Source organism: Balearica regulorum, chromosome 1, assembly GCF_011004875.1.
Source record: "Balearica regulorum gibbericeps isolate bBalReg1 chromosome 1, bBalReg1.pri, whole genome shotgun sequence".
Taxonomy (NCBI): domain Eukaryota; kingdom Metazoa; phylum Chordata; class Aves; order Gruiformes; family Gruidae; genus Balearica; species Balearica regulorum.
In genome coordinates, this window is record NC_046184.1 from 184,653,433 (window position 1) to 184,677,796 (window position 24,364).

Here is a 24,364-nt window from a genome sequence, read left to right on the forward strand (position 1 = left end):
CTCACCGCAGTCGCCTCCTGCCCCTGACACCGTGGATGAAGACCTCGAGGCACGGTGGAAGCGTAGCAGGGGTTTGGCGTTGCTGAGTTAATCTCCATGGGTACTTAGTTTTCGGTAAGAACGTCAGTTTTAGTGTAGGGACTAGATTAAAGCTGGCTCACTGAGAAATCTTGAGTGTAGTTGAAGTCTGGTGGATGAAAGTATCCTGATTCTGTAAGTCCTTTGGAAGATTTGTCTCAACTTTTATGTGCTATGCTGCTTTGACTAAATTATTATTTTGGGCTGCTTCAGCTGTTTGAGACTTAACGGTGCAAAGGACATTTAGTGTTTGTGAGGTAACTTTAAAGAAATATCTCACTTTAACTGTAGGTTGCTACTCAATTGCTGCATATTATATAATGTTAACTCTTTATGGAAAGAAACACAACCTGCAACAAAACACCAGACTCCCCTTTTTGTGAACTTTTCAGTGTGATAGTAACGGAGTTCCAGCCTCAACAAAGGTGAGGCATTTTGTGCCACTTTACCAGTCCGCAGGCAGAGGTCTGTGCAGCACAGTGCTAATCTGTTGCAGGCACGGCTTTCTTCAGTTATATCAGAATTTGTTAGGCTAGTTCCAGTAACTTTGTGGTTGAGAAGCGAGCATTTTGGCTTCAGGAAGCTGAGCTCAAAACAAACAGCACGTGTAAGCCGGTGTACTCTGTATGTAGCTGGTGCATTTCAGCAGGTGCTTCAGAGCCATTTTCTTTTTCCTGCTTTGGGTGGTATGAAGATTTTAAAAGACTAAATGGTTCTTAATGGTGATTTGTTGCTTACTGCATGCTTATGGTATGCATCTTAGTAAGTCATTCTAGCACTCCTCTTTCTCTCTGCTAAAAATAAATTACTAATATTAGAACAGTTAAGTGATTATTCTTACTAGTAGCAAACAAGTTCACGGTAGCAGTCACTTCTGAAGTTTTTTCAACTGAAATACAGAAGAGCTTTTCTGGAGATCATATTTTAGACAACTTTTTTTTTTATTAAGCAGTGGACAAAACATAAGTGCTTAGTCAAGAAAAAGATATATAAAACTTCATTGAAGCTGATATGGAAATTTACTTGCTTTCTGAAGCCTTCAGAAGGTTTAATGGGTGCTGTGTAGTGGCTAGTCATCGCTCTTGAAATGTTATTCACAAACTTGCTTGCCACTTCATATATTGATACTTTTTGAAGCTTAATTTCTTACTATTTTTTTAACTAATGCTGAAGACTCTTCACTAATTGAAGCAGCTTTTGTCTGCTTTGGCACTGCCAGAATATTTGAAATTAATAGGGATGCTATGGGCGTTTCAGAAATGGGGGGGAATTACATGGGAGGCTGTATTATAAGACATTACAAGCATGTAGTGATTTAATTACTTGGAACAGATGTAAGGAAACTGTACTCATATATTAAGACAAAGTATTTTTACGAACACGCTGTGGAGAATTAGCAGTTATGAAATGGGAAACTCATTTGGAGATCATCAGAATTACTTAGCAGTCAGTGACTTGTGTGTCTGTAACGTGTGAGACAGGTTATCAACAGTCTGAATGAGATGCCCACATAACAGAAAACCAAGCTTATAGAGCCTCCCAAACTAGTGTGACCTCACGGAGTTCAGGGTAAGCTATGAAGTCTGCTCAAGAAGCCGAGTGAATAGTCTTTAAGCCACATCAATTTGCCTGCATGCTTGGCAGTACTTGAACAAGCTGACTTAAAATTAGCTGTGATGTGATTAGGGAACTAACAGCAATTGCAGCATAGGTAATAGTCCAAGCTTCTCAGTACTATGGTAAGGTAGTGCTAGAGCTCACTTCTCTTGCTCTCCTGACTTCAAAGTCTGTTTTGTTTCTTAATCCTTACTTCACTTGTCTAGAGGGGCTTTTTCTCAGACTAGTGCTCTTCCCCTGGAAGCTCTGATGGTGCTTACTGGTGTGATGTTGCTTGGGAGGCAGGGACTAGGCATCTTGAAGCTCTTTTCTTTCATTTCTCAGTCTCATAGAAGACATGGAAGAAGTGTTTGGAAGCTTCCTGGCTCTCCCTTTATGGAAAGAGAGAAAGGCATCCATAAAGAAGACTTAATACAGGAATGCTGGTGTGTTTCTTGCCACTTAAAATCAGTCTTCAGCTCATGTGTCTCTTTAAGTGAATGGGGCAGATACAATCTAAAATAAATGTGCATATGGTAACTTAAAAATGCTTCTTAACATTGAAGTTTGGTAATGTGCATTTGGTGTTTACTTCTGGTAGGCTTAGGCAGATCTTTTGTATATTTAAATCAAAGTTGTAAGCTTGCCCTCAGAGTACGTTTTGGCTTAAGGAGCTTTGGTTATTTTTTCTCCACCTGAGAATCCACATTATAAACTGTGTCTCATCTTAAAATTAGTTTTAAGCTTTGACTTTATAGGATCAAATCAGCTCTGTCTGGACAAGGCATGGTAGTAGTCCTTATGAGTGCTTTAGAGGAAAGCCATGGGGTTCTTGTCATACTTTCATGGCTTACTTGCCAAATTGTCTTTAAGAAATGCGTACTGTTTTGTCATAACTATTGGTGTCTGCCCAGTGTCACACAGTGTAAGGTATTGTCTGCTGTTTCTTTCATGCCTAATATAATAAATAATATCATGCCTTTAAGTAATTAATCCTTCGATTTCTTAGTGAATTCAGGATATTTTTGTTGCATAAAATAAGGTTTACCGCTTTAATTGAAAATGTGTTTCCCTTGAGGAGGGGCTAGCCTGTGAACACTTCATCCTGTTACTAGGGGGCCAAATCCTAGTACCTCTTCAGATACAAGGCATTACTTGTACTGAGACCAGTTTAGCCGTTTACTCTTGTTTGTCAAGTGATTAAACACAAAAAGTCTAGAAGTATGTAACTTTGTAGCAGTGAATTGTGGCTGCTTAGTTCATTCAGGCATGTATCTTCTGCTTTTCTGGGTGAGGAAATCTTAGAAATTATCTGAAGTGCCTATCTCTGAGGAGTTGCTTAACTTCACTGTAGTGTCCTTTTTGTTCCCTGACTTGTACAATAATCCAGAGATTTCTCCTCTGATAAAAGATAAATATGCAAGTGTTTGTAAGAGTTAATTAAATTAATTCTAATTCATTAAATTCTAAAAGGTTTTTTCATTTTATTTAATGAAATAATAATAGATTATAAGCATGCAAATAGTCAGTCTTCTAGTAATGATGTGATGGAATTACCAAACCATTAAACTCAATTGGGAAGTTATGATGGTATGCTAATTAATGCCTCCCAAATGAGATAAATAACATAGCTGGGGTAGCCATTGTAATCCAGTACTGGAGTAGTGGATGTTTAAGTCTGTGTTAAAGATCCCTTCTTTTAAAGATAGACGTATGGAGCTGTCAGTAAAAATCTTCTGGTGTAACTAAGATGACTAATTTGTGGTGCAGTTGCTACTTGTGCTATTAAGGAGGGGCAGCATCGGAAGAGTGTAGGCTGTTTCATTTATACTGACTTTCAAAAGAGGTGGTGAGGACGCCTGGCCAGCTGCAAACTACTAAAATGACAGAATTGTGGAGGATAGATAATAGATTAATGGTAAGAGTCAGTAAGAATTTTTTGTAAGGGAAAATCATCTTCACATTTGTTAGTGATTTGAGGGGATCTGATTTGGAGGAGACTTTATCCTGAATACTCCTGTTTTAATTTTTCAAAAGGAGTTTGTAGATGTCATTGTGAGAGCCTCATAGAGAAGGCTTCCATGGAATGGTCCTGGTTGTTTATTCGCTCTGGACTTTTTTTAAGGAAAGTTCCTGTATGAATAAATGATAACTTTTCAGAATTAAGTCCCATTGTGTTCTGTGCTGGAGCGTTTTCTTAATTGCCTATGGTTATATTGAACAGAACAAGTGGTGAGTAGCAACAAGAGTTCAGTTGTACTAAACTACTCATGGCACAAGAAGTGAAGGCCATCTGAAAGATGCAGAAGGATTTCATGTTTCTGGAGTGAGTTGAGTCATAGCAAGCAAAATTGTTTGTAGATGAATCCTAATTTAATGTAGACCTAGTATGGGCTATGAGCTGAATTGCCCCTAAGATGTGAGATTTTTAGGGATTTTTGAGGTTCTGTTAAAAGAATTTCCTTGTAGTTGAAAGCTAGTGAATCCTGGGAAAAGAACAACACTGTCACACCACTGCTCAAGTACATTGCAGGTTGACACTTGCAATGCTCTGTGTGCTGCTGTTTCCCTTGGTCCTGCCCCCCCCCCCCCCCCCCCCCCCGAAGGATTGAAGTGTGAAATGACCTCCTTGAAGGAGAAATAACTTAATAGAAGATTGTGAAATTAAACAATCTGGAGAAATTAAGTAGGGACTTGCCTGTTTTCAAGCTGTCATGCCTAGTTTTCATTTTGGTAGATATGGTGGCTGCAAAGTAGCAGACTCCAAACAAAAAGGTAGTTCTTCATAACAAAAAGGTAGTTATACTGTGGAACCCTTTTCTGTAAGCTGTAGTAGCTATGAGAAGTTTTACTTTTTTGTGTGTGTGAAGATAGGCCCTTTGGCTCAGAGGATTGGTGAGGCACAAATAACTGGAGGCTGAGAACGTTCTGGAGAGAACTGTAATAATACTTGTCTTATTCATAAGCCTTTCCCTATGCGTCTGCCATTTGTATCTTACCTCTGGTGGCCTGTACCTCTCTGGCCCAATCTGTTATGATTCATGCAACTTCTTTGTCTGAAGCACCATGAAATCTGTGGAATGTCGAGATGAAGTTAGCATTAAGGTTTGCATCAGTAATTGCCTTGAACTTGCTTTAAGTTGTCTAAATAAAAGCATAACTTTTTTAAAGCATGAGATTTATATGTGTGTGTGTATCGGGTCTCTCAAAACAGTGCTGATATTGATAGTTTCATTTGCTTAACTGCTCACAGATGCAGTTCCACTAGCTTGTGGAGCACCTGCTCAGTCTGAGTTCTTGCTAGGCAAATTGCAGTTTCATCCCAGGAGATGTGGCAGATTGGTCTCTTCAGTACTTCCACACAAAGTGCAGATTAAAAACTAGTTGAAAATGTATGATGGGGCTATGACTTGTCTAATTGCTAGCGTTGCTGTTATGGTTTCTGCTTTGCAGAGGCGTACACGTGTTCATTAACAGTAGAGTACTAACTCAAGTAGTGAGGATGTTACATATACTAAATACTTACAAGGAAGAACTCTTTCTACTGACTGTTCTCTTGTTTCTGTCCCTTTGAAGCAAAGGATATTCTAGAGATTGAAATTGTACTGAGTGTGTGTGCGCAGTGCAGAGTTAGACTAGGTCTTAATTTAAGGCAAGCTTTTTAATAATGAGTTTCCCCCTTAAAAGAGGCATAGTTTTATAGGGCTGTTAGAGGTCTCCAACAAGGGTTGAAACATTCTCCTCACTCATGTTCTTTCCAGTAATAAATGCAGTATCAGTTTTATTCTGCCAATAATATAGAATACAAATCGCAGTGATTACAACTGTTATTGTACAGAATGCAGGTAGAAATGTTTTGTATATTCTGTAGAGTTGAACTTAAGTAATTGGATAAAGCTGGTTAAAGGAAAAAAAAAATGCTGTTGTATACAGAGAATCATGACAGTGAAAGCTTAGATATTACTGTGACATCAGTACTTTAATCAGAATGTTACTTACAACTGTATAGGATGCTGGCTGCTTATTCTGCTGTACGCTACCATCCATGGTCTGACTCAGCACTGTTCAGCATTGCCAAGTCCCCAGGTCTGGGGAAGAACTATGGGGCCTGTTCATTTTGACAATTAAAGCAAGTGGGCCTGGAGCTAGGCTGTCTTTCTCTGCTTTTTATTTCAGCTGATGAGGTTAACTGCTCTTACCAGCAGAGAGCAGGGGTGGCCTATATATGCGTATATAAAATACCAGTAAGGCTTGGGGGAAAGGGTAGAAGAGCATGTTGATACTCTGGAAGAGTTGTCCTGGGACTAAAAATCTAGGATGCTATGAGAGTGGGAAGGCAGTAATGAACTTTTTCCTTTGTCTCCATGAGCTGAAGCCCCTTCCAGCTGATAGTTTTTTCCGTTCTCTTGAACATCCGTGAACTGAAATCAGTGTGGAGGGAGGGTTGCTGTTTGGGGAACCTCATGCAGAGGTCTCTGGTCTGTCTCTGAAATTTAATAGCATCATGATGCTTCCTTTTCCTGTATCAGTATTGCAAAGTATCCAAGTATTTCATGATACAAGGAACATCTGCAGATGCTGAACTCTTTTGGAACTTAATCGTATATCATTCACATAAGATCGTGTTAGACCTTGCTGTCACACTGGTGAATAATTTAGCAATTACTATTTATTAGTATGGGAACAGTTTATACTGAATTCTGCCTAAAATCTGAATAAGGTACTTGGATAACTAACTTCATCTTTGAGAAATATAGATTGTCTGTTAGCTGCAGATGACATGGTTTTATAGATGTGCAATAAAAAAAGGAAGGCTTTTTAAAAGGTCCAAGTGTTAAATGCCAGTTAAGAAGAATACTGACAGTATGCTGATGTTCCTGTATTGATGGTGCCTGGTTTATGTCAGAAATGTGTATTAATAATTTGAACAGGCCCTAAATACTTGTCAGATACTCCCAGGAAAGTTTTGTTGATCAGAATCGGTCAGTGGTACCTTTTGAGGATTTTTTTTCCTTACTGAACTTGATCACGCTTGTGGCTTCAACAGATTTCCAGCACAACTGACTTCCAGCATTCTTTCCATAGGGCTTGATGTTGAAGCTTTCTCCTTTTCTCTAGGCTCTGATGTTCCACTTTTAGCTCTTGGGCTTCTTCCTTACCCAGCCCCTGCCCCGGTGTCATGCAGTAGACACAGTTTAAAAAATTGAAGATGTAAGCATTGAGAACATAATCTTAATTTTGTTTAAATGAATCCCAGGTGTTACCAAAACCAACAGTTTTGTACCAAGGTCTTTGCAACGAGAGAAGACACTACCTGGCAAGGGGAATGTTGAAACTGTCAAGTGCTGAGAAGTCCACAAGCAGGATTATATGGAAGTACAGTAGCAGGGAAGACTAAAACTTAAACAAATTATGTTCTTGTAATAAAGCTTGAAGTTGGGGGTTTTTTTCAGCTACATAGTAGTGAAGTCAGTTGAAATGCCTATTTTTCTTACTCTGGACCATCAGAACCACCACCGTTTCTGGCGAGGCAGCATACTGATGTGCAGCCCTGTATTAATACAACATGGCCTGCCCAGGTAGAATCTGACAGTAGTGTTAAATTGCTGGCAGGGGTTTGAATTTAGTGTTGGACAAGATCTTGTCAAGAGACAGCAAAACCAACTTCCAAATTGCAGTATTGTTATTAAAGATGATTGTACATGCTCACCATGAGACTGGTTGGTGCATCTCATTTGGATTTAACTTCTTCACTACAGCTCTGTTACAGTCACAGACCATCTTAAACAACTGAAAACTATTAAAACATTTAAGTTGATCAAGGAAGCCTCGTTGCTATGCTTAAGACCGATTTGATGTGATACCTATCCTCAATGTGGGACTGTGATACTACATTTTATTCAGCCTTCACATGAAAATGATTTATGAAAAAACATGTCACTTCAGTACATTCAGAGGTACTCGGGGCAGGGAGTGAGGAATGGACTTGGCTGCTACAACTGCAGTCTCTCTTTGAGTAGCCAGTTGTGATTTTTTTTTTTCTTAGATGGCTTCTCAGAAGTGAGTGTTAATGTCTGAGGGCCATAATGAGATGTTCTTCAGCCATATAATTGCCAGTCTGTGTATTAAATTCTATCTTCAGTATGTGAAAAACATAGCTCTTCTCTCAATACAAGACCTTTTTAAAGTGGCAAATGCTTTAGGGAGGTGTAGTCTGTAAAAGCATCCCTTTAACCTGATGTTGCAACTAGTGATACATTGAGTCCTATTTTGTAAGTAATGTTAGTGAGCCATTAAGATCCCTGATTCTGTTGATATTTAGTAGTGGAAGGGGTTTTGTCTCTTTGGAAAAAGATGGAATGATACAAAAAATAGATTGGAATCTGTGAATGGCAGTTCCTTAATCCTATATTACAGCTGCTTCTACTTAAAGTCTTCTCTTGCTCTATATCGTTGTATCCTTGTTACTAGTATTTTTTACCTTGACAGCTACTTCCTAGATGCTGTGTTAACCTCTATGCAGAGGCACTTGATACTTACCTGAAAGTGATAAAATGATGTCTAGCTTAATTGTATGGCAAAGTCTACAAGTAGATTGTATCTTTGAGTTAATGTTGAAAAAGGGAATAAACCAGGATGAGATGTTTGCCAGAGGAGGTAACATCCTTCTGGGAACATCTGGTAGTAGAAGTTCTGGATAACATTTTGGCCTTGCCAAAATCTCCCTTTGAGGTTTCAGGCACGTAAACATGCGTGATTTGGCTTTAGTTTTTGCAGGAAATTACTGCCATAAAAGGGTGATCGGGAGCCTCGCATTAAGCGCAACAGATAAGGCTGCTTAAAAAAAAAAAACCAACCACAAAACCACACCAAAACCCAGCATATTAGCTTGAGCTTTTAATGTACCAAAGACTTAATGCAATGGGACAGATACTAATGAACCCTTATCAGCTATATTTGTCCTGATTAGTTCAAAACCTGAGAATACATATGGAGTCATCAGGTTTCTCAACTACGAAATTCCCATCTGTACTATAAAATGAGATGGTATCAATGGCATCAAACTCTGTTTTCCTGTAAGCAAGATACAGGTGGAGCATGGTGTGCTCATTCAAGTTTTGGACAGGCGGAAGTTTAAAATCAGTCCGTTTGTGAAGTTTGCATGCTTTGAAGCCCTGGGCTTGTCCATGCAACTAAATCTGTAGCCTTTCAGTATATCTATATATGTTGATGATGAGACTGAAATAACTTGCTTTGAGCAAAGTGCTTTTCTCGTATATTGGCATAAATACAGAACTTAAATGCACACATATTTGTGTATGTATTAGGAGGCAGCAGGTCTGGGAAGTCACCTTTTGACTAACCAACAAGGCTTGTCCCATAAGCAGTGAAATTGCTTAAAGTTGCATTTCATACTGATGGATTCTGTTTCTGTAGTCAGCCTCTATTTTGTCTAGTACCTAGCAGCTGACCAAGAAATGCTGTGGTTTGTGTCTAGTTTTGAGCTAACCTGTTCATTGACAAGTGCAAGTAGTATGGTGGTAATCCATCAGCAAGCCAAACAACTGTGAATGTTGAACTCGTGCTTCTCTCTTCCATCCATCTGTTGGCCTTTGGAAAATGTGATCTTGTTTGTCCTCCAAAAATCTCAAATTTGTCTACAATTATCCACATCCAATTCTTATTCTAGGCCTGAGACCAAACTCTATTATCCTTGTTCTGGCATTTTTATCCTATAGAGATGATTTCCTCAAGTATTTAATCTATTTTAAATGCACACCCTAATAGCTTCTGTTCTATGGTTAAGCATTGCTATATATTCGGAGTTTCACTCATTGCAAGACTTGTAGAATCATGGACAAATGTTCACTATTCTGTTACTCTTTTAGGCATACCTGAATAATTTTAGACAGCATGCTCAGAGCATCGTTCGGATTTTCTTACAATGCTTTAAAAATGATACTAAGCATTAAGAAAGAAAAGAATAGGTGAATGGGAGAACTTGGTCTTCCCCTAGAGGGGACTAACCTGGATTATTTCAGATAAAGATGTGGAAACTAGTTCTCTGTTTAAAATCCTCAAAGCTTTTTGTTGCTGCTGTTTAAATGTTAGCTGCCATAGTATAACTGTTTGCTTCTGGGAGCTCCCTGGCCATCCTGCCAGAAGGCAGCCAGGCAGAGCAGCCTGATCTAATATCAAGGTTAGCTTTCCTTTGTTTTGAGAGGTGATTTAGGTGACCCCCAAAGGTTCCTGTTGAACTAAATTATTCTGTGATTTAGTCTCCACTTAATGATGCTTAATTGCAAGTGTCTTGAGTTTCAGGTAACAAAGACTTAAACTGTCTGCAGTTAAGCCCTTTGCCACACAGACTGGAGGAGGACCTCTGTGCTGGAAGATTGATGGAATGGGAGTGATCTATGAGAGACAGTTGAAGTACTCGAGCACATAACTGAAATGACCTAGTTTCTCCTGAGAATAGGTGTCTATATTACAACAGGACAATATACCTTATTAACTGAAAATGATGCCAAGTTAAGCCTCTCTTCTTAAAGAAACTTAAATGACCTTAAGTAATTTTCATGCTTAGAGACACAAGCATGCCTTTAACTGGCTTAAATAATTTTTTTGAAGTGATCAATTGTAATGATCAGTAAACAATTCAAATTATTAAGCGCTTATGGATTTACTAACATCAGGTAGTGTCTTTCAAGAGAAGAAAAGGGATGCAGGTTCACATGTTGGGTTCCCCCCACCCCCTTGTATTCCCACAGTTTAACCGCATTGTTTGCCAGTTTACCTAGTGATAAGGTAAATGGTATCCTAAATCTAAAAGTAGCCCTTAGCTGTACTATTCCAGCTAGTAATTAGGTATTTTTTTAATATACAGGTAAATTCTCCCTCCCTGGATCTCTATACATAGAATTTTGAGGTTACAGTAGATCTATCCTACTTCATGGTTTATCTCTTCCTCCCAAAAGTCTTCTGTCTGAGATTCCTTACTCTGGGAGGCCACTAGGCCAGGGAAATGGGATGTTGAAAGGAGTGTCTTGACTCTTTAAGACTGACTCTTCTCAAAAGTTCTGTTGAGTCAAGATTTCTAACTTGGCTTTCTCTTTTAAGAATTTCTGAATTGAAGTAGACATTCCTAGTTGGCTTTCCTATTTCTGTCCAAAGGGAATTACTAACTTGTTATAAAGAGGAGATCACGAGGTAGAGCATTGGCTGTGTGTAAATGAAGACAGATAGTGTTATGAATGCTGAAGAAGGACAGTGTAATGTGAATAGTCATATGTGATTAGAGCTTGTCAGTGATCTGATTACCGTACCTTACTGAAAGAACTACTGTATTTGTAATGCTACTTAAGGTACTCTGTTTTTAAACGCATTTCAGTGATTGTATTCCACCTTTTTTCCAGAAATGTTACGAACAGAAGCAGTACAAAAATGGACTCAAGTTTTGCAAGATGATCCTCTCTAACCCGAAATTTGCTGAACATGGAGGTAACTGCATACTCAAAAGACTTTTTTCTTTTTCTCTTGTAATGAGCTTAAATGTATAGTCAGTCTACTCTATACTGTTGGGAAAGAAAGGAGTCTCTTGCTGAGTATGATTCTGTCCTTATGACCGAATAATTACTCTGGATTTTCAGTTTTTTGTGCATTCAGACCAAGTTTTCACCCTAGCTCAGTCAAACACTCCTGTGCGGTGGGATGGTGAAGATCAAAATATATGGTGGAAGCACACTTCAGTGAAGCTTCCAAGTTGCCTTTCTAGGTTTCTGGGTCAGAATACTAGTGTGGGGTTTTCTTACATTCCTATTTAATAGCAAACCCAGCCTTTTTTTTTAATATTACATGAAGGTATTCTGCCAGTGAATTAAAAATCTTGCGCTTTTTTGTCAAGTTCATACTCTAAATTTTCTGTACTGCATATCAAATTGCTACCTCCAAGGAGCGAAGTTAAGTGTAATACTGTTGCTGCTAAGACTTGAAGCTAAAGACAGAATCTGGACATCCTGTTCTGATAAATATTGCAGGAAACAGGACAACAAAATGTTGCTTCTATTTACATCTGTCAAACTTAATCCTCAGTAAGATACTCTGGTCTTACTGTATTGTGTGGTTTCAGTTGCATGGTTCAGCCACTCTTTCCTTTTGATACAGTGTATTTTTTTGTCTGCTGTTGAAGCAACCTAAGACTGAGTGTGCATGTAATGTTAGTAAAATTATTTTCCTATTTGACATTGTCAAATCTTGGCAAAATGTGTGACTAATCTTTTTCCTGCTTCTATCGGTGTCTGCCGTTTTTTCATTGTCTTCATTACTTCCCTAGAGATAAAAGTACAGTTTTCTTGTTGCTTCAGAGCTAGAGCGGCTTGTCCAGCTCTGACCTAATGCATTTGTCTCTGCTAGCTCTGTGTTTTTATAACTTCTCAGTATATATCTCTGTCTCTTCTACTCTTGCTGCTTCTTAAACTTTTCCAGGACAACTGGCTGCCTTGGCAGTCAACATACTACTTGGGCTCTGAGCCACTAATGGCTTTGAAGCTTGGGAGAGAAGCCTGGAATGAACAGCTGAAGCAGAACTAAGCCAATGAAATGATCTGATGGGAAGCTGTGCTGTTGTCGCACTTAGCTTCAGAGACAAGGAATTTGAAAAATTTAGTGAGAAGGTGACAAACAGATGGATTGCTGTGGCTGGACAGTTATCTCCCTGGTGTGGGAAGGTAGGAGTAGTTTGCCCTCCTTCCCGCAGTGGGGATAATCTTTTTTTGAGCTTCCTGATATTATTGGGAAGGTATCATTCTAGTTTTCTCTGTGCTTACAGTGTGGATGTAGGACAAGTTAAAAACAAACCAAAAAACCTTGGCTTATTTTGGGTCATCATTCCCTTTAGGTGTACTTTTACAGAAAACAGTGTTAAACAGGTCTATCAATGAAACTTCAAACTGCTGTTATGGCTGACCTTGAGATGATGGGCTGTGGCCATTAATATTGGGGAAACGGTTGCACTTGGAAGAAAACCAGAGTATGATGATAAAAAATGTGACTAATAATTTTTTGGCAGGTAAAACTAAGTAGTCTCTTAGCAAAAAAAAAAAAGAAATATGAGTCTGGAACAGCTTTCAGGTGTAGTGCATGTATTACATGCAACTTTTTTCCCACAGTGTTACTTGAAGAATGGGGGAAGAAGGGGAGCAATAGTCATACCAATGTATTTGGAATCTTGTGCCTCTCAGAATATTGACTAATATGCTACTACTTTGAGAAGGTCTCTTATCGCCAAAATACTGTAGCAGGAAACATGCTCCTTTCAACTAATTCTTTGAAAGCAACCTGTAATAGTAGAGCTGACCGTGACAGAGATGTGTTTCTTATGACACAACCTGATGCATTTTTCTTGTTCTGCCTACCTGGAACTTTAACACACACTGAGAAGCTCTCTAAAATTGCTTTAGCTTATTGTTAACTCCCGTAAAGCCAGTTAAATGTATTCTGTAATTAATGAAGCTTGTGTTGTCCATGTTCATCACATCTGTATGATGCTCTGCAGTGGTCTCTTTAAGATAAATTTTAAGAAAGGAAATGCTTCCATATAACAGTCTTCAGCTGTGCTAGGCTGCTATCTTGATCTAAATTTATCATTTAATGGGGAACTTCACTGTGTAACAACTTCAAAGGATATCTGCACTGTGAAACTGGCATATGGGAAGTCAGAAACATAAGTATATGATATTTCTTACAGAGACGCTTGCGATGAAAGGACTGACCTTGAACTGCTTAGGGAAGAAGGAAGAAGCATATGAATTTGTTCGTAAAGGACTTCGTAATGATGTAAAGAGTCATGTCTGTATCCTTTGTAATACAAAACCTGATCTTTTTGCCATGGATTATCACTTCTATGTGTATGTACGTACTTTTGAAGTACATAATGTGGTCTGTATGAAAAGTCTAAAATAAGGTGTGTACACTGAATATTAATTGATAATCAAATACTTGAAATAAGGTTTTATCTTCCTTTTTTACAGTTTTGCAGAATATTTAAGAAAAATGCCTTTTAGACTTATCTCGTAGAAAAAGGCCATCTGTGATCTTTACTTTCTGCAAAGAATACGTACAGCTTGTAAAATCTGGCCTTTTCTAAAGCTTTCTTTTTTCTTAAAAAGGTATAAGAAATCCAGTCTAGAAGTGCTATGAAAATATGTACTCTGCCACTAAATTTTATATAATGGTTTAGGTGTACTGGCTTGATGACTACTACGCTGTTCTAAGCTTGTCTTCCAAAAGTTTATACCTGTGAAATATTTAGCAGCTACCCAAGAGCTTTAGGAGTAGCTGTCTTCTGTTAAGCCACAGGTAGGAGGCTACTTCAGATTTGCACAGGATGCCTTACTTGTTTTGTATGCATTTGAATTCCATGTTAAGGGACAAATTTCTCATTAAATTATTAAAATTTTAACATTAAAAAATACCTTCCTTTAGCATCACAGTTGAAAGAAACACTTTGTCATGACCATCTAGTTAAGACAGAGGGATGGCTGTTTACACCATTCCTATATTAAACTTCCAGGGAGTTTGAGGGTGGAAATAAAGCTTTAAGCTTACGGAGGTTGTCAGAGTTTCTAGAGGTATGCCATAGAACAATCAACAATAATTTGTACTTTCTTGATCTTAAAGCTGAACACTCAGGAATACCAAAGCAACTTTATATGTAAGAAGTTTTGCACCTTAAATCAGGGAGCAAAAGAATCTGGGTGAGTTAGTGGAAAGTTTTTTGGGGGATTCAGATTCCTAAACAAAGTTCTAGAGTGGGATTTATCAGCATACCTAATTCTTGTCTGCAATTCATGCTGACTCTTAAAACTGTCTAGAAGACTTCCCTACAAATGCTGGAGGGATCTCTGCTTTTTCAGATCTAATTTGGGGGGTGGGGTGGTCAAATGGACCCTCTTTTTGCACAAGTTTATTAAAAAAAAAAAATATTTTTTAAATGAGTTTTAGTGGATTTTCACTGGTTTACTGACTCATTAAACTTACCTTACCTTGGGAACACTGCAAGGATTTTTGTTTTCTGAATTCAGAGAAACTCATCTGAGTCCTGTTAGGCACAAATTTTCTTTTTTTTTTTTTATTTAAGCTGCATCTGTACAACTAGCTCTGACAAAGCAAGAAGTTCCAACTTCTTGCCTTCAAGTGTGTTGTTACAGCTCTACAGAGAATCCCCTCGAGTAATCTGTCTATGCAGAATTACTTCTCTGGTGAGCACAAGCTAGTTGATACTGAATTAATTCCAGACTAGGCATCAGGTTTGTCACAGTACTTTCAGTTGTCATCTCTTGGTAAATTCTAAAGAAATAGCAAACCTCGTTCATTATTATTACACTTTAAGAGCACCCAGTGAGCTATCATAATGTTACTATGCAAATATCTGAATCTCCTGATGGTGGGGCTCCAGTACATGGGGAGAGTTAAGGCTAAGAGAATATGCTAGCCCATAAGAAACTAGTATCTGAGGCAGAGCATTTTAAAGGTTTTTTTCTACATCCTTTGCAAAGGCTTGTGACTAGCCATGAAGTTCTGATGCAAGTTTGAAGGCCTGTTCATTGTCAGTGTTACCTATGCAGAGCTTGAGAGGTTCTCTAAAATAATATTTAGTTTTCCTGTTTTATGTGAGCTTGTGCCTGTCAGTTGGTTTAAAAGGACAGTTGGGAATTAGCCACTGAAGTCGCCTCATTACAGTAGCTGTTTTTGAAGTGGTGCAATACATCTATATGCTCTTATTTTCTTGTGGTAGCATTTGAAGGTGCTTTTGGTGTCTCTTGTCAGCTGTGCTTTTAAGAAAGCACCTGGTAGAGGGTGTTTAATATACAGCTGGTCACTTCAATGTTCTGACTTGTTTAAGGAGGAGTAGGGGAGTAGAAGATTTTAATTCTTTTGCAGTTCTGAAAATTGAGGTTTTTGGGGGGAAATGGCTATTCTAAAATTGTTTAGAATTCCAGAAGTTTTCTGGTCAAACTACAAACAAATTCTGACCCACTTTTGGATATAAGTTGAGTAATGATCTGGTCACTTATTTCAAGAATAAATGTTTCAAATAGTGATGTGTCATACTTAGGACACTGTAGGAACACATACAACACTGCCCAGAGCTGTCTACTGTAATAAATTGGTGGCACTGTGCTTTATTAGCTTGTATTAGCTCTTAAAATTTCTTGTGCTTGGTCTTGACTACTGTATGCACTTATTTCTGAATGGGTTTATGCTTTTCTTTACTTGATTTATGAAAGATTAAGCCAGGTTACCAGTTGGATCCAGGAATGTTACCAGTTGGATCCAGGAATGGTAATGATGTCTGATAAATAACTCAAAGCATCATCTTAGTTGAAGTACACTGTTGAAGTGCACATAAATTCTTTTGTATCGAATTGTCTTTTTTTTAGGCGAGAATCTAAAATATCTGTAGTTCTGAGGCAGGTATGTGAAGGTACTACATTTAACTTTGATCCGTGTCCTGAATGCTTGAACTCAAGAAAGAAGTAGCAGTATTAGACCAACAGCTGTAACTATCCAAAATTGTTTTGTCCCTCTTTCCTGTTTAGTCTTAAATCATCATGGCAGCAATAGCAGCTCTGTTAGCAGTGTCAGAGATGCATATGGAGTTTTTATATGCTTCACCTAGCTGAAATTATCTTGGTGTTCCCATAGAAATGCAGAACAGAGTCTCTTGCTTGTGTATTACAAGTTTCCTTCAGACTATTAATTCTCACAAAAGTCTTTTCTTTTGGCTGCAGTCTTGCATCTTTTATTCTTGATACAAATTTGCTTTATATCTTCATATCTAGAACTTAGTTCAGGACATAAGTTCCCTCTCTCTTAGAAAGACTCACAGTTCTGTTTCTTTGATTAATTTGACAAGGTTAACCCATTTAATTTTTTATGTGCTTTCTCAACTTTTGAGATGCAAAGTTTAGAAATGATTTTATCTTTGGAGGGAACAGTTGTCTTCTATTTCAATTCAGTAGCATAAGAACTCTTAAATACTTCGGCTGTTGGCACTATGACTTATTTGTGCTGTTGTAATTGAAAGGTGAAGGATGCATGTACCTCTCCCCAAGATGTGCTGTGTTTTGCTGCTTCAGCGGCACATGGGAGAGCTTCTTGAGAGAACTTTTGAGCCACTTCTAATTTGCAAATCAAAGTAAGTTCAGATTTACTACTGTGGAAGATGTTGCCTCAATGAGTTACTAGTAACCTGGAGTAGCAAAAGGTAGATCATGTCAAGTAATCTTTCTTTTAATATTGGAGACTGATGCAAAACCACAATGTAATGAGTTGCAATGACACATGTTGGTTTCATGCTTTGAATTCAGAGTCTTCCCAGGATAAAAAAGGATGCTTGTGAGAGAAGTCTGATGAAATGACACACTACTGAAGGAAATCTGAGATGCTGAGAATGTGACAAAGACGTTTGATGCACCAAAATAAAGTGTAGCTTTATGTTTATCTCTTACTGTAAAATCTGGACACCATTTGAGGTTGCAGATAGGCAAGTGGGGAAAAGTAAAACTTGTATTGTTAGAACAAGACACTTTTAGGAGTAAAAATTCTTAGGGTAATTACAGTAGTATGTTTTAAACAAGACATCTCTAGGCCTAACTCTTCTTAGGCATTTTGTAGAGTTTAGATCATTTAGTTTGTGTAACGATGTTTGGGGGGGGGGGGGGGGGGGGGGGGGATGAATGTGCCTTAACAGAAGACTTTAAAATAAGACTATTGCTTATTTGGAAGCATTTAATATTTTAAAATGTGTGTCAGTAAAGCCTGGCTGTGGTAATAAAACTTAATTTATAAGGGTGCTGATCTTAAGGAAGATGTCAAGTTGTTTGGTCTGTAACACAAATGTACTGCAGTTACTTTCTGAAAATTGTGAATGCATCTTCCTTAATAAGCATTAGGTTGGCACGTCTATGGTCTTTTACAACGTTCTGATAAGAAATACGATGAAGCCATCAAGTGTTACCGGAATGCACTCAAACTAGATAAAGATAATCTACAGATCTTGAGAGATCTCTCGCTGTTGCAGATTCAGATGAGGGATTTAGAAGGATATAGAGTAAGTATTCTCTTTGAATTCCAATTTATTGCTGTTGGTATTCTGTTGCTGTTCAATTCCATTATTAAGTCTTTTATTGCTAGCAATTTTATTGCTACGTGGTTTTGCTATTTCAAAGTAGAAAGTGTTTTAAGCTCTTGTTTAGGAAAGCATGAAAATGTATTGCAGCAGGGCTCCATATAATGTTGAGAACAGAACTACAAGTACAGTTATTCTGTACAATTTGACTTGCGGATCACCTTGTAAAACTCTAGTTTTCAACTCATTTTTCACTAAAATAATGAACATAAAAAGGATAAAGCTTAGCAAGTAGGACTACTTACTGTGCTATTGTGAGGTACTGCAAATGGTGGTTTGGGTGTATATACTGAAGGTATTTTTGGTGAAAAATACGCATATCGTGATTCTTTGAGTGTGTGGGGAAACTTGCCCTATGATGACTGGTGGATTTTTTTGTGAATCCCAATACTGATTTTATCATAAATAAAACCTTGCAATTTTGTCTAAAACCGGAGTTAGTGGTTTCAAAATGGCTGAACTGATTTGGCTGTGAAAGAGGAAATCCTGCTCTTCCATCCTCTGTTTCATGTGAAGTAAAAGACTGGATTGTGGGTTTCAGCATTAGTGTGTCATCTTCACTGCACATGTTGACTTTGCTAATGGAAGAAGAGGGAGTGACTGACTCAGGGATGTGACTTGGGAAGGGGGTCTGAGAAGCACTGCAGCAGTGTAAGCATAAGGACCTATTGCCAGGGCATGAGGAGAGTGGAACTGCTCTTTCACAGGCGGTGAGATCACACTTTCTAATGGAAATCCCTCTCTGAGATTCCAAAGCTGTATCTTTGGAAATAATTTAGGCTCTTAAGAGGTATTCCTGAAAATGACACCTTTTGTCTAGCAACAAATAGATTTTTATGCTTTGTGCCATGACTCCTATGTTGAGAATGTAGCCCCCAGATTTATGAGACAGAAACATGCTACTTTTCCCCATGCTGTTAGAACTTAAAAAATTGCTTAGGGCTTTTAAGAGATCTTTTAAAATATTAGCCATAGTGCTGGTAAATCATGATGAAAACATAGTAACTTTAAGGTCTGTGTTATTTTTAAATTGCTTTTCTTTTACTGAAGGAGACAAGATACCAGCTACTTCAGCTGCGCCCCACACAACGGGCTTCCTGGATCGGATATGCCATTGCATACCACTTACTAAAAGATTATGATATGGCCTTAAAACTACTTGAAGAGTTTAGGAAGACCCAACAGGTAAGACTTCCTATTCTGGAAAGAGAACACTTTCTATAAGAGACAGAATCTGAGGAATTAGTTCTTTGTAATTAGGAAGAACTAACTAGTTGAGAATTAGGAAGAAATTTGTTGTTTGTGGGGCTTTCTGCTTTGAGCAGAAGGATTTCTAGGAGATTAACAGCTCATGTAAGCTATACAGGAATACCTTTTCCCTTTGCAATAAGCTGTTAGGGTTGAGGATATAGAGGTAGACTGATGTGGAGTAACTGAGTAACTTGATGTTTGTGAGACTTAACTAAAGAAAACCTGTGATGATCCTGTCCCTGTAAGTAGGTAAAACTTCAGAAAATACTATTTAGTGTTGGGTGTGCTCATTTGCCCTCTCTCCTGGCATAGCCTGGATGCCATTCCATCTCTACAAAGAGTGTGAAAAGACATTACTTCATTGCCCTGTATGCATCTGTATATTATGCACTTAAAATTAGTGCTTGGTGTCAAAGTAATGTGAAAGCATAGTTGAAAATTGTTTGAGAAGATTTGGTGTTACTGAAACTTGTTGGAGTAAATAAAATGATACAATGCTAAAATCACTATGTATAACCTTTTTTGAGAGACTGTTTCCTTGTTCTGTTATTGTTAACTCAGAACTAAAAGTCTGAATTAATAGAACAGAGTGGATGTGTTGATTATTCTGTAATATGGAAAGAAAAAAGAAAAATCATGTTTATAGAAACATTCAACTTGGGACATGTGTTGGAAGTATTGTGTGTAGGTACTAAGACATTACTTGACCTACAGATTGACTGTTTTAAACAAAAATCTCACATCCTTTCTGAGAACTGCATTTGAGATCTTAGGCAGCCAGAATGGAACTAACTGTAAGAAAGGAAATCAGTAATTGCTAGGATGGACGAGTGTTTGTGTCTTGATCATGTATAATGGTCAAACAAAGGAAATTGCGAATCAGGTATATATAACTTGACATTTCAAAAGAGCTGTAACTTCATTGTTGAATAAAAACTGAAAACAGTAAGTTTAAGTGAAAATTGGGTCATCTTTTATGAGTGTTTGACAGCCAAAAAGTCATGGTTCTTGAATGAGTCAGCGGAGCTCAATCTGTGTTCGGTGACTGTTTGGATTAGAAAGTATATATAATAGATGGAAAAACTGCAAATGAACTGTAAGAAATTGAGCTTCTTTCAAGGACTAAGAGGGCTTAACAGTGGTATTGGCCCCTTGGAGAAAATGGAAGTGATGATTTTAATGTTGTCTTTTCTAAAAGGTTGTGTGTAAATATGCTTGTTTGAGGGCAGTCATGATATGCTCTTCAGTCTAGTGACTAAGCCAGATTTAAATACCATCTGCCGTTGATGAACATATTAAATCAGTTGAGTCTGTGCAAGTTATCACAGTCTTAAGTCTCACCCTAAAAAAGGAAATCCTGAGAAGATCTCGAGCTCTGATGCCATTTTTTAGTAAAACTGGGAATATTTAGGAACTTTTCATAAATAGGAAAATGGTTTGTACTTGAACAGTGAGCTGTTTAACTGTTGATCAGCATAATATCAGTCTCAGACAAATGGTAGAAAAGCTGGTTAAGCATTAAAGGACAGAAATAGGCTACAAATTTTGGAGAAGAATTTATAGAAAATTAGTTGTGTCCAGCCTTCGCTCTTTTTTTGAGATTGGTAGAGACAGTTAAGTGGTATGTTGTGTTTTTTCCCCCAAACACTAAAAATAAGGATGACTGCCTTAGTTTCATTTCTGTTGCAAATAGTCTTGTGCTTTGCTGTGCTAGATTCCTGAGGTGTGCAGGCCTCTGTAGAGCCCCAACCACTGGAAGAGAGAATCAATTTGTTGGGTCCAGAACAGTCAGGAGAGCCCAAGCAAACTCACAGCTCAATTTTGCCACACTTTGGCTCTTCTACAGTAGTCCCCAAATGTACTGTTTGTGTGGTCTCTGGTTATTTAACAGTCCTGCTCTTAAAATAGTTGAGTTCAGGATACTCCATTGATCTTTGAGGACGTACATTTCTTGCTTACTTTACTTTCCAAATCTCCCCTCTTGCCCTGTACTTTGTATGCACTCCAACTCAATAGGTAATCTTCTGTGACTGACTTGGATAGAATATTGCATGTGACTGTGATAAAAGGGAGTTGTTCTTCAGGGTTTAAAAGGAGGGTTGGAAGACTGAAGGGTTTCCAAATCACTAGTGAATGGGAATCTTCAATAAACTGATGTTTTTGAGGAGTTTTATGGCAATCTGTATTAGGCCTGACACTGTTTACCATTATTGTTAATAAAGTAGGTAGTAAATGTAACATTAACATGTTATGTAAAACACTGCTGTCCTAATAATTGGTAAATAATGGTGATGTAGGGTGATCATACTCATTGACTTGGATTACTCAGGCAGCTCTGTCCATTCAGATGTGAATTAACACAGACAAAACCAAGCAGTAAAACTAAGAAAAAGATCAAGGAACTGTCATTTTAGTGATTGTAGGTGAGTATCTGAAGGAGGAGTATTACAAAATAATGGAGCTAATCTAGCTAAAAGCTGATGCCAAAGCCAGCAGTCTTTTTCCTGTGTGCTCCCACTGCTTCCTTGTGCAGCACTGGTTGACTCGTGGAGGGCTGGTTCAGGAAGCTAAAGTGACAGAAAAATATCACTGTTTTGAAGGATTGATTGGCTGAACTGAACAACTGTGAGGTGAGAGGGGAAAGAGGAAGGGGAATAATAGAGGGAAGTGGACTGCCTTTGTTGATCCAGGTTACAGTTAGGTTGCCTTGGCTTATTGTAAAATTGTTCTTCAGGGCAGACTTGTGGGTGAAAAGCAAAAAACACCCTTATTTCTGAGAAGCAGCATGGATTTTCTCTATAGAGCACTGATTAATGAGAGATCAATGCTTACTGATGACCCTGTTTTTTAAAAAGTTAGAAAATGCAAAGAACAATATGGGAAGATGAGAGGACTAGCGAAAATGCTGTCTAGTGAAAGGCAGAGATTCTCTGCTGAAAGCAGAAAAAACTAGGTGATTCACGTACAATGTAGATACTGGTTTGGGGAAGAATGATAGCTAGGAAGATTGTTTAGTGGGGAAAAGTAAAGAAACAAGTGGTGGTAGCAAGTTGAGCAACAAATTCGAATGATAAACTGCTTTTTATCTTTTTGTCACTGACAGTTTTATTCTAATGGCTAAGTTATCATTGGAAATGGTGAATTTTCTGTCTCTTAGTATATACAGATCAACACTGCCTGTCATCTGAAAGCTGTAAATTAGCCAGATGCATCATATTTTGGTCAAAAACAGGTTATGAGGTTGAATGCAGACATCACTGCAGGAAATATGACAACCTGTGCTGTCCAAGTTAAATGATTTAAGAGTCACTTAAGAATTTAAATTTTGGGAACCACGGTGTAAAACAACTATGCAATTTGTTTTACTGTTGTATGTCCCATTTTCCCTTTCTTCTTTTCCAGAACAAAATTTTTATTCTTAATTTTTATTTTATTCCTAATTTCTGCATCAGGCCCACAATTACAGATATGGACAGAAAACCTCTGGAGTTTTGGGGGTCTGCTCTTAGGTATGTTTTGGCTGCATCTTGTCACATTCTTTCAGTGACAGTTATGTTAGGGCACCTATGGTTGTAAAGATGATTCTTTTTTTGGTGCAGGAGAGGAAGAAATTTATTCTGAAACAGCAGAACTGAGTTCAAGAGAAAGTTGGACATCTCATGTGCAAGAATCATAACTCTTTGGGAGGGAGGAATAAAGATGTATTGTGCAGCCATAGCAATGGCGTGGAAAAAACCTTTTATAGAATATCTTAGTCTTTATAAGACAGTCTGATAATTCAGATTAAGCACTGGGGTTATAAGATGCTTGCCTTCTGATGAATTGCATGTTTAAATCAACATTAACCTGGCGAGATTTCAAAATATCTTTAAAAAATGAACTTCTCTTAAAATTACTTTTAAAAATGGCTTTTTAAATGGTATGACAGTAAGCGCAGTATCTTTCTGGTGCATTTGCCCTATGTAAAAGAGGGAGTTCACTGGATTTTTTTTTTTGACATTTTGTAATTTCTTTTGTTAGTCCTACCAAGCCAGAAGAGCTACAAGAAGGTTAATTGATGCCTGTTTTCTTGTGTTATATAAGTTTTTAAGGGTTTTGGGGGTAATTATGTTTTGAAGGCCTAAAACTAATTCATGATGTGCCAAAAAGCTGTGCTACTTGTGGAATTTAGATGTGTATTGTATTGGAGGGGAGGGCATTTTTATGGGGAAGTGAAGGACAAAGAACTAAACCGGTGCTCTGCAGTTTCAGTTCTGTGGTATTGCAGTAAGCATAAGCGGGAAGACATGCTTAAACGCATAACCCTTGTTGCATGTCAGTTCTGTGAAGCAGTTAAAAATGCTTTCCAAGTAATAATGTTTTAATTAGTGACTTCCAGTGTTTAATACGGATAAAAATTGAGCAAAGGTGGAAATGGAAATGGAGCTGCAGATAGAGGAAATATACTTTCAGAAATGGGTAGGATTTCATGCTACCTGCTGACTCTAGTCTTGTTCCATTAGTTATCACTTGTTATAATATGTTAACAGTTGTTAAAAAAAATTCTTGAATGTTGTTACTTTCAGCCTCAAAACCTATGTTCCTTGTCAGTTATACGCTTCTTAGCAATGTTTAGTTATGCTGTCTTTCAGAACACTTCTATCTAAAAGGAAATCTTCTTTCTGAAAATTCACAGTAGTATAAAAACTGCCTCTAAAAATTCAAAGAGCATGTAAATACATTAAATATCGTAAAATTGATCTGTGTTTAGGGAAGGGCTGGAAGTAGTGGTTTAGGACAAGATTTTTTTAATACAAATATTAATTTCAACTAATTTACTGTTTTGGCTTTTTTAATTAAATTACTTAGTTCTTTAAAGAAGACAGAGGAAAAGCTTTACTCAAGGAACAGAAAAATAATAGTAAACTGTTTGGTGACCAATGTGACTCCAAAGTGTTGCTTGCTCAGAAAGGAACAAAGTATGCAGTGTCATGGGAAAGAATCATTAACATTTATCAAGCTCAGCTGCTTATCTATTTTTATTATTAAAAAAAATCATATAGACTATAATCTTTCCTACAATTTCTATTTAGGCAGTATATTTCACATAGTAGACTGTTGTATAGATCTGCTGGGCATTGTCTGCAGGCTTCTGCATTTGGTCTCTGAAATTCTTGCATTTTACTTGTAATTGACGTAGCTTCAGTGCATATTAGTGAAGAGCATTTAGTATGACATAACTTTTATAATTCTGGCAAGACTTTTCAT

The 24,364-nt window shown here is 37.7% G+C and overlaps 1 protein-coding gene across 2 annotated transcripts in view; it reads left to right on the forward strand.

Annotated features, from left to right (window-relative positions):
- NAA16 (N-alpha-acetyltransferase 16, NatA auxiliary subunit) overlaps positions 1 to 24,364 on the forward strand; it is a 66,537-nt gene that overhangs the window by 963 nt on the left and 41,210 nt on the right. For both annotated transcript variants that reach the window (XR_012833287.1, XM_075741743.1), the window contains exons 2-5: positions 11,091 to 11,175; positions 13,421 to 13,525; positions 17,631 to 17,788; positions 18,917 to 19,051. Coding sequence is in view for 1 of the 2 variants with exons in the window: in XM_075741743.1 (XP_075597858.1) it covers positions 11,091 to 11,175; positions 13,421 to 13,525; positions 17,631 to 17,788; positions 18,917 to 19,051 (483 nt within the window). In the remaining variant the exon portion in view is untranslated. The remainder of the gene's footprint in view (positions 1 to 11,090; positions 11,176 to 13,420; positions 13,526 to 17,630; positions 17,789 to 18,916; positions 19,052 to 24,364) is intronic.